Source organism: Oncorhynchus mykiss, chromosome 2 (assembly GCF_057628025.1).
Source record: "Oncorhynchus mykiss isolate SJ-2025 chromosome 2, ASM5762802v1, whole genome shotgun sequence".
Classification (NCBI taxonomy): domain Eukaryota; kingdom Metazoa; phylum Chordata; class Actinopteri; order Salmoniformes; family Salmonidae; genus Oncorhynchus; species Oncorhynchus mykiss.
Window position 1 is genome coordinate 12,098,976 of NC_143023.1, and position 10,718 is coordinate 12,109,693.

Below are 10,718 nucleotides of genomic sequence, written 5' to 3' on the forward strand. Positions count from 1 at the left end.
ATTTAGGTTGCTGGGAAAATAACTTGAATGTCCCTGGCTACTTCAAAGTAGATCATATTTCTGGCTCTGAACTGAATGTTATGATCATAATGCCAGGATGTATTTTCTGGTTACTAAAGGAAGCGAGATGACGCTGGGAAAGAGAGTAGAGTGATCAGAAACATTCAGTTCACAACCAGAAATATGATCTACTTTGAAGTAGCCAGGGACATTCAAGTTATTGTCCCAGCAACCTAAACAGGAAAGGTAGCATGTTTGTCTTCCCATTACTTTTCATTTGACATTCAAGATATTGATGGCCCTTGTTATTTTACAGAATAATGGCCAACTTTATTGCACTTGATTAAAACCTTTACCACAGTCACAAGAGGGCCAAACGCTGGTCAGGTCACCACCTCTTGGGGTAATTGATATTGAAAGCCCCCCTCCCAGGTCTGTGAAAATGCATCAGAGCAGGAGCAGTATGGTAATAACAGTGTGTTAGAGCTAGCCTGGTTGTTGTCTCTGTTCAGTAATAACATTAGATTCCTTGCCACTCTTGTCATTTGCCAAAGACGAGTGGGAAGGAGTGGAATGTTAGTTCTAAAGACTGGTACCCAGACTACGTTAGATCAGGGGAGGTATGATAACAACAGTGGGAGTTCAGGTATAAATCATTAAAGGCTTTCCTGTTTCAAAACAGTCTGATTTAGCATCATGACCTCTATGGCTTTAATGGCAACACTCAAACTCAGAGGGGGTTCCTCTCTAACTAGGAGGAAGTGGCCGATCAGGATCAGCTTGCCATAAACCAACCAAACCCATATCCTGCACAATGAAGAGGCAGGATGACTAACACAAGCACTGCTAGAAGGCCAACCCCATGCTAGGCAGGACACAACCTCCCCTGTCTATTAATGTCTTCTAAAAAGCTAAGAATTACTCTGCTAATATCCATCCCACCTTGCCCCAGGGTCCATCCCAAATGGCACCCTATTCCCTAGTGCACTACTTTTTACGGGCCCTGAATCTAGGAGCTGGACAGTCAGACCGACAGGCAGACAGGTGATGGTGGATCTAGGATCGGTTGTTTCTTTGAAGAGGCTGTTCTGACCACTGATTTAAATAAACACATTATCTATCTATACAGTTCTGGCTCAGTATACAGAGGAGGGAGGGACTTCATATCGTCTAATTCAACACACTTTTATCACTCTGGGAGAGTGAGAGAGACATCCACATGTTCATGTAGAGTTTATGAATGGGTGTGTTTGGATCAAATTGGCTTTTGACAACCGTTCAGCACAGAGCTGATTAGGGATGGAGTCAGTCAGCTCTGCAACAAGTTACAACACACTTTGTGAAGGACAATGGCAAACAAACAAGAATGTTGAAAATAGTGTTAATCCAGCAATAGTCATGGACATTTTACATTCGTCATTTAGCATCTCTAAATTATATTATATTAAATCAATTATCCACCTTTTAGCAGGTCTTTATTCTGTGGTATTGGTTGTGTTAAAGTTAAGAGGTAAAAACAAACATATATTAATCATTATTGTTCCCGGCTGTCTCGACAGTATTCTAGCTAGTCAGGTAACTGATGCAGTTAGTATTACTTGATCTTGCAGTATGAAGTCTTCATTCCATTTGACTGTCCCATCACACGAGAGCTGCATCAATGTGGTGGGATCCACTTCCAGTACTTTAGCTCTTCTTCTAATAGCTGGTGCCCATTTCAGTCAAGATCAACCTACAGTAGACCACTAACCAGAGGCTCTATGTATCAAACATCTGATCTAGAATCAGGTCTCCCCTGTCCAAATAATGTTTTTTTTTATTGTGATCTAAAAGGCCAAACTGATCCTAAATCCGCACTCCTACTCTGAGAAACACCAGAACATCAAATCTCACTCGGAAATGTATATTTCATTACAAAAACCAATGAACCCCATACTGAGTTTAGTGAGAGAGCACACCATCTAGTGTAGAGTTTAAACACTGCAACAGTATATGACGTCTCCCGTTCCGGTCATCGTATGAGACAGCTCGTAATACCGAGCCATTTATTTTCTTAGCTCTTCTTTTGTGATAGCAAAGTGTGTTTCTGTACAGTTTAAAGTCAAGTGTAATAGATTTGAATAAGTGTAATAGTTGTCTTCGTAGATCGTCTCGGAAATAATACTCCACTAAATGTTCATTAAAATAACACAATCAATCTAAAGTGCCACTGAACTACATTAACAGACATCTTGTTTTCCCTCATACACCCCTAATGAAAATACTGATACTATTCCTCTGTGTTGGTTTATTCACACGCACACCTTCCTGAACACTGACTGACTTCAAGATACTAGGCCTTCTGGTTGGTTAATACAAACTAACTCTGTTGCACCAGCCTGCTCTGAGCAAACCTATTCACACTACTAAACCAAGCTGAGCTGGTCTGGTTACCCATCCTATCCACCATAGTTACTGGAACATGCTGGAAAGGACATTATGAAAAGAACGTATGCAAGCCAGCACAGTACTGGGCCTGGCTTCTCGATAGCGATGGAATTTAGGCTTACGAGTGTTTTAACGATGCATCTTTCCTACAATGGCAGAAGATGTAACGCCACGCAGACAGAACGTTCGCTAAGTGTGTCGATACTGACAAGATTGAAAGAAATCGGATCAGCTTTCTTCATTAATATCTTACCTTAAAATTATTCCACAATACTGACGACAGATCAGCTAGTGCGGCTGCAAATACTGAGGCCACTTATTGTAATGCTTACCCTATAAATACATGCACTAAATCAAGATTTGACACATCATGAAATATATAAAGGCAGAAATTACAGATGGTAGCCAAATAGATAAATAAAACTAATGGAAATATAGGCCACTGTAGGCTATTTATATCTGAATGCAGTCATATCGGTTTTCATTTTAAGCATCATTTTGTCTTTTGGTTGTTTCTAACGATTGCAAAGGCATTGGCAACTCTATATTTGCAGTCAACATCTTTGTGAAGTTATCGGTGGTCACAGAGAGACAGATAAGCATCTTGAGTCTATGTTTAGTGGAAGGGGAAAAATAACACTAGCTGTTCTAGGAGTGATCTGAGGCAGGTGGTAAATAACAAGCGTTTTCAAGTGCAACTTTAGTAAGGATGGCTTTAGAAAACAGTTCAGAGATTTAACAATGCTCCTACGAAGGTTCTAACTATGAACTCAGCCTTAAGATGCTTTTGGGAAACCGGGCCCTGGTTCAGCACAATAGTGTGAAAAGAGTGTCTGTTTATCTGTCCTCTCCAGTAGAAGGATAACGTGATTGACCTTGTGAGAGTCGGTCGGTTTGTTTCTCTGTGTGGCAGCTGCAGTGTAGCTTGGTGGTAGACATGGTGAGCATAGCATTGAGTCTGGTTCAACCAGGCGTGCTGCAGCATGTCCCCTGTCCCCTCAGCCCTGCCAGTCCCAGGGGATGCACAAGTCCCCGTCCTGCATGACAGAGTAGAAGTGGGAGACCTCCACCCGGAGGCCCTCCATGAGGGGGAAGCGTTCCTCCAGCAACCGCCTGCAGCAGGGGATCATCTGGTTGTGTCTGACACTGGGCTCCTTGGACAGATTCCTCAGGGCCAAAGCCTCCAGGCAGTGGAGCAGTACCTCCTCCTCCTCCTTCTGCAACCTGGGGGACGGACACAGGTCAGGGTCACACACAGAGCACGCCTAGCCACACACAGACCGAGGGATAATCAATACAACAACGTACACAGACATGTAGGAAGTAGGAGGGCAGGAAGACAAGGTTGACAGACACTCACTGGTTCCTGTGTTTGATTCGTTGTCGGGCCTCCCAGGCCATGCTCTGGAGGAAAGTCTGTAGTCTGCTGGGCTCACAGGTGGCTGGGATGACGAAGTGACCCATCTCATGCAGGCTGGGGCTGGAGCGGTCACTGGGACAAAACACCACAGGTACATCATCAGTGGTCAGGGAATCTCTCACATGCCTCTACACCAGGTTCCCCTCTAGGCAGCCCGCTGGTGATTTCATTTGGCCCTTCCAAGTTCTCTGAGCAAAATAAATCAATAATAAGAAGAAAAAAGTTTTGGAATTGTTGTTGGACATAAAATACTAAAGTCACACAAAAAAAAATCTCAAAGTGATTTTATTTTAAGAAATCTCTTCCCAAGTATCCCCACACATAAATAGCAAGGCTTATGTGATCCTATCCCAATGTAATCAAGGTTTGAAATTATTCTGCTTTTGTCAAATACTATATCTATTTGGGATCCAAATTATTTATAACTATGTTCCGGCCCCCCGGCCATCAGGAAAAGTCGTCCCACAGCTAAATGTATACTGAACAAAAATGTAAACGCAACATGCAAAGTGTTGGCCCCATGTTTCAGGAGATGACATAAGATTCCAGAAAATGTTCCATGAACAAAAAACGTATTTCTCTAAAATGTTGGGCACACATTTGTTTGTTTACATCCCTGTTAGTGAGCATTTCTCTTTTGCCAAGACAATCCATCCACCTGACAGGTGTGGCATATCAAGAAACTGATTAAACAGCATGATCATTACACAAGTGCACCTTGTGCTGGGGACAATCAAATGTGCAGTTTTGTCACAACACAATGCCACAGATGTCTCAAGTTGAGGGAGAGTGCAATTGGCATGCTGACTGCAGGAATGTCCACCAGAGGTGTCGCAAGATAATTTAATGTTCATTTCTCTACCATAAACCGCTAATGTCGTTTTAGAGAATTTAGCAGTATGTCCAACTGGCCTCACAACCGCAGACCACGTGTAACCACACCAGCCCAGGACCTCCACATCCGGCATCTTCACATGCACCATCCACCTGGACAGCTGATGAAACTGTGGAGTATTTTTGTCTGTAATAAAGCCCTTTTGTGGGGAAAAACTAATTCTGATTGGCTGGGCCTGGCTCCCTAGTGAGTGGGCCTATGCCCTCCCAGGCCCACCCATGACTGTGCCCCTGCCCAGTCATGTGAAATCCATATATTAGGGCCTAATACATTTATTTCAATTGACTGATTTCCTGATATGAATTCAGTAAAACCATTGAAATGTTTGCATGTTGCGTTTATATATTTTTGTTCAGTGTAATTCTACAGACTGGTATTACAGTAGCATCAAAATCACACCCTTGAACAGGAATGTGCTGCATAAACAGAGTATTTTGGCCCACTGGTAGACAGTCGGGTACATGGTCTGTGGTGTGGGTGGATAGGGAAGAGTCTCTTACTTCTCCAGGGTCATGGCCAGACCTTGCAGGCTCCTGGGATGCAGGGCTAGGCGTCGGGCCAGTAGTCTCTTATGGAAGGTGTTGAGGATGCTGCAGTGTTCCTCTATAGGCTGTACAGGTCCCAGTCTCTCTATGTTAATTACCTGAATACCTCCCAACACATGGCTGATCCTCTCCTTCAGCCACTCTGTCTGCTGGAGCAGGCTACGGTAGCTTGGGAGACTCACAAACAGCTAGGACACATGTACACACACAAACAAACACAGAACATGAGCAACAGGAGAATAAAAAAGACTGGTCACTTTTCCAGCTGAAATGTAACATGTGCCATACTTTTGTCCATTGGTGATGAACATCCATTGTTCCCAGCATCACATGACCCGAGGCATTCATCCCTGATTGGTCAGTGAATATTATAGTGTGTCCTAAAAGAAAATAAGGAATGCATAAAGTAATTTACCATACATCATTTTAATTCACTCATCATTCTCTGTCAGTCAGGACATCTTTCAAAATGTCAACAGAATAGAACAATTGAAGCCCACTCTTAAGACAAAGACCCTTATTGACTCTCTTCCAGGTGTGTATACCTCGCAGGTTGAGCACAGCCTCAGGGTTCTGCTGGGAGAGACGGCTCAGACTCTGGAGCTGACAGCATCTGTGAGTCACTCCCCAGCTGCGCTGCCACCTGCAGGAGGGAGGAGGTATTGTCCTCAGATCAGGTGTTCAAGTGAGAGCAGAGATCCCCATCAAGATGTAACAACAGGAGGCTCAAAGTCTCCAGAACATTGATAATACGTTACTTTACTTCTGTTGTACCGCAGGCCAGTAGAACCCAGTCAAACAGTAACTCACTCAAACATGCACCCTATGAAGCTGAAGGGTCTATGCACTTTACTTCATAGGACCAGCACTGTGCATCAGAGTCATGTATTCGGCGCATGTGACATTTTGATTTTTACTATGCATCTCTGCACCATTTTCTATCTGCATGGGAGTTGGTGCACTTAATGAAACTCACCAATGGTTTCTTCTTCTATTAGAATGGAACAGCTGTTGTTCAGAGTGTTGATGATTACCTAATATCTTCCAAGGCAAATTTCTGACACAATTCCTTCTTGAGTCTCTTCAGCTCCTCCCGTCGAGGGACACTGGCGTTCTGCTTCTTCGTAGCCTCCTTCTCGTGGTTTCTCAGCCACAAGCTGCAGCAGAGAGACAACTCTTCAGACAGACCAATGGCTCGCTTGTAGAGCATGTCACTTCTCTCAAGGCATGAGTGGAATGAGCCAACCAGAGGAACGCAAGTACACAGGCAGTGACAAAGACAGCAAGATCATTTGTTTCTATTTAAACCCGTCTTCGGAATGCATCTGTGAATTTGAGTTGACAGTTAAAAAGTGATCAAGCTAAAGCAATGCTAATGTCTATGTCATTCTACATACATAAGAAGTTACCGTTTGCTTTGGCTAGGTAGTCACTATACAGTACCTTAGTGTGGGCTCTACTTTCTTGGCCTGCTTCAGCTCCTGCTCTGGATCTCTGAAGCCAGTGAAGCTGTAGTAGCTTTTGTCCCATTTGATGGGCCTGTAGAAAGGGTTCCCATGCCCAGCCACTGGCTGCTGGCTCTTGGGTGACTCTGAGCTGGCCTTCAGTCCCTTCATGTGCTCTGTGGACAGACTGCAGGACTTCAACACATCCATTACGGTGGTCAGGACATCCTTGGTCTGCAGAGTGAAGCTGACCGAACGGAACCCTGGGAAATGTGGTCAAATGTATTACAAACATAGTCAGTCACAAAAAAACATCTATATTGCAAATGGCAGCATGTTCTCTATATAGTGCACTGTTTAATCAGGGTGCATAGGGTGTCATTTGGAATGCATCCATGCATAATACTCACTCTCTCAGAGGAAACGGTATGAAAAAAACAAATGATCAAGAAACACCAATACTGTATAGTCTACATTTTAAGCAGGATAAAAGGACATTACCAGGAGGAAGGACGTCCTTCTGAATGTCTTCCTTCTCCTTTATTTCCCTGACATAAAAGGTGAGCTTTGTTGGTTGGACTGAGCGGGTCCCCGGTTTCTGAAGGTTTTCCAAATAACCATTGAGTCTCTTGAGGGAATTTTCATTCACTTCCTGAAGAGAATTACACAAAGACCGTTATGATTGGCAATTCCACGATAACAGAATGATTCTGAGGCTCATATTTTTCACTTTAAAAATGTCAAACAAAAAACAATGAATGCAAAGTTAAACAAACCATACAACTCTATGCACAAGGACGACTTTGAACAAATACCACTGAACATTTGACAAAAACACATTTACTTGAATAATAGTGCAGATGCAAAGTTTGGTAACAGAAGGACGGTTTATGCTGCATCTACACCGTTCTTCAGGTAAATGTGTTTTTGGAAAACGTTGAATGGAAATTGTTAAGTCGCCGTGGAATTTCCCTACGACATAATTCTATGATACATGGACATTATTGCTCTTTTGAACTACGACAGGACATAATCATTCACCCTTTCCCTGGGATGCTGGCCAAAGAAGTCTGGGTGCACTGCAAAGTAGAAAGGTCTCAGTGCATTGATAGCATCTGCCCCTGAAAGAGCTCTCTGATGGACCAAATGTGCTGCGACATGTCTGTTCACCACTCTGAAAAACAACATGGACCAGAGAGGGAGGATAAAGGGTTGTCACTATGATCACTATGAAGTCCAAAGGGAGCCTGCTGTGCATTACATCAGGGTCTCCCAAACTCAGCCCCCCCAGTGCACGTTTTGGTTTCTGCCCTAGCACTACACAGCTGATTAAAATGGTAAAATCTTGATGAGGAGTTGGTTTTTTGAATCAGCTATTTAGTGCCTGGGAAAAAAACATGCACCCAGGTGTGCCCCAAGACCAAGTTTGGGAAACTATGCATTACATCACTAACAACAGTGGTCCTTTTCACAAAATCAATTCTGTGTGCAGGTGATGATGTAAGTATGATAATGTAAGTACTATAGTGGGTTATTTACCTCATGGCACTTCGCAGGAGCGAGGCCACAGACATAGCTGTAGCTAGCTCTAGCTGGACACCATCAAATCAATGACTTGTGACATCCACAGGTGTTGATTCTCTCCTGTTGACAAAATAGGTTACAGATTATGAGCTGACTGACTGGTCCAAACTGACAAATCTTAATAAAGATTGTTGTAGCATTTATACTACAGCAGTAGCTAGCCAGCTAAGCCTTGGTTTGTGGGTGCAAACTCAAAATAGGTCTTATTTACAGTATCTTTGGCATTCACAGGACTAGCCTAAGGCAAGGCCAAGGGGACACATTGGAGAACACTCCAAACAACAACGCTATCAAATCGTCTGGCTTGCAAGTTCTTTCAGTTTATTCCAGCACAAAACTGAGTAATACATTGTATGACTTGTTATAACTAACAGATAATCACAACAACAAACAGGTTCAGCTAGTTTACCCACCTAGCTAGCTTCCTTGCAAGCTAGCTGTCAGCTGAAAATAAGCAACCACATTCAGACTGTACCAGCCACATGTCGATAAGTGTTTGGCTCAGAATTTATCAAAATTAACGAATACAGATTACCTTCTAAAGACTGCATTGCTGAATTGGTAGTATGGCAGGGATTTTTTTACATAGATTTTGAGTCCAACGTCAGCCAGTGGTCCATGCACAGCAATCAGACAGACAAAAGCAATCGCACTACTATACTAAAGCATCGATAGCTCTGATATGGACGTTTAATGACCTCTGCTGGTGACTTCTGCAGGTTAGAAAGCTACAATTATTATCTCGCGGATCATTGCACCTCTTCCAAAACGCAGTCCAAATTCAGTTTTTTCTGTATTTTGTATGATATTGTACAACAACAGCAGATGAAACTAACACCGTAAAAGAGTGATAAAATGTGATCAGTGTTATTTCCTGATTGTTGCTGGTTGAAAATACAATCTCCACCAGACCTTTTAATCAGCAGGTTTTGCATGGGTGAAGTTTTAGCTTTCCATGGTGACATCTACAGGTGGTAAATTAGTTAATAGACCAATAACAAAGACAGTTCCAAACCTCTGCCAATAACAGCTAGTTTTCGGGTTTTCCCCTTCCCACTCAGACCACTAAGTCCTAGCAAAATATTGCTTGAGAAACATTGGTTTCTTTTTGACCATTTTAATGGAAATCTATTACATCAAGGTTAATACCCAGACATTATTTGATAATGATATAAAAACGGCTGTATTGGATCTTTAACCAACGTCAGATTCTGATGGATCATAGATGTTCATTTTCTTCACCCACAAAATGATTTTAAGACATCTTCCTTACTGCCTTTCTTTGGCTTGTTTCTCAAACGTCACATTTTCCCTCCAGTCCAGGTTGTCCATCTGCAGCAAACCCTTTTAGTGCTTCATCATACCTGGGATTTACAGGAGGCTGCTGGGGGGAGGACAGCTCATAATAATGGCCAGAACGAAGCAAATGGAATGGCATCAAACACCTGGAAACCATGAGTTTGATACCATTCCAGTGATTCCACTCCAGTCCTTACCAATGGTAGAAAAAGTACTCAATTGTCATACTTAAGCAAACGTAAACATACCTTAATAGAAAATAGAAAATGACTCAAGTAAAATTCACCCAGTAAAATACTACTTGAGAAAAGACTAAAAATATTTGGTTTTAAATATACTTAAGTAAATGGAATTGCTAAAATGTACTTAAGTATCAAAAGTAAAAGTATAACTCATTCCAACTTAATTATATTAAGCAAACCAGATGTTTATTTTTATTTTCTATTGACAGATAGCCAGGGGCACACTCCAACACTCAGACATCATTTACAAATGAAGCATTTGTGTTTAGTGAGCCTGCCAGATCAGAGGCAGTAGGGATGACCAGGGATGTTCACTTGATAAGTGTGTGAATAGGACCATTTTCCTGTCAAAATGTAATGAGTACTTTTGGGTGCTAAGAAAAATTATGGAGTAAAAAGTACCTTATTTTCTTTAGGAATGTAGTGAAGTAAAGGTAAAAGTTGTCAAATATACAAATAGTAAAGTAAAGTACAGATACCCCCAAAAAACTACTTAAGTAGTACTTTAAAGTATTTTTACTTAAGTACTTTACACCACTGGTCCTTACCACAAGCCCTTTCTCCCCAATTAAGGTGCCACCAACCTCCTGTGCTGTGAATATCAATGGATTACATTTGTGGTCAAGTGCTTGTAAAATAAATCTATTTGGTTTGCTAAGTATTATAGTGTATTAAGACATTAGCAAAAATATATTTTGATATACCCAAATGCAACAATATAAAATGTAATGTTCAAAATAGAATCTATTTTACATTTCAACATACATTTTTATACAGTATTAAATTGCATAAAATATATTCTAAGAGTAGCGTGTTTTCTACCTCATTACACATTTGACAATACAGTGTATCCTTCATAGA

General features: G+C 41.8%; 1 protein-coding gene across 7 annotated transcripts; it reads right to left on the minus strand.

Moving 5' to 3' along the window:
* Nucleotides 1–3,031: 3,031 nt before the first annotated feature.
* Nucleotides 3,032–9,000, minus strand: LOC110507534 (T-cell activation inhibitor, mitochondrial). 7 transcript variants are annotated; one of them, XR_016484121.1, is made up of 11 exons: nt 8,852–9,000; nt 8,272–8,376; nt 7,774–7,906; nt 7,234–7,384; nt 6,731–6,995; nt 6,322–6,444; nt 5,833–5,930; nt 5,576–5,667; nt 5,243–5,475; nt 3,788–4,035; nt 3,032–3,651 (listed from the first exon to the last, which is right to left on the minus strand). XR_016484121.1 is itself a non-coding variant. In XM_036938293.2 (11 exons), the coding sequence occupies exons 2-11, from the start codon at nt 8,304–8,306 to the stop codon at nt 3,426–3,428; spliced, it is 1,488 nt and encodes a 495-aa protein (XP_036794188.2). In that variant the 5' UTR covers nt 8,307–8,376; nt 8,852–9,000; the 3' UTR covers nt 3,032–3,425. The 7 variants fall into 7 exon arrangements, 4 of the variants coding, with proteins under 4 accessions (XP_036794188.2, XP_090045088.1, XP_036794191.2 ...); XR_016484128.1 differs by having other exon boundaries at nt 3,736–4,035; XR_016484130.1 differs by having other exon boundaries at nt 8,730–8,948.
* Nucleotides 9,001–10,718: the final 1,718 nt, after the last annotated feature.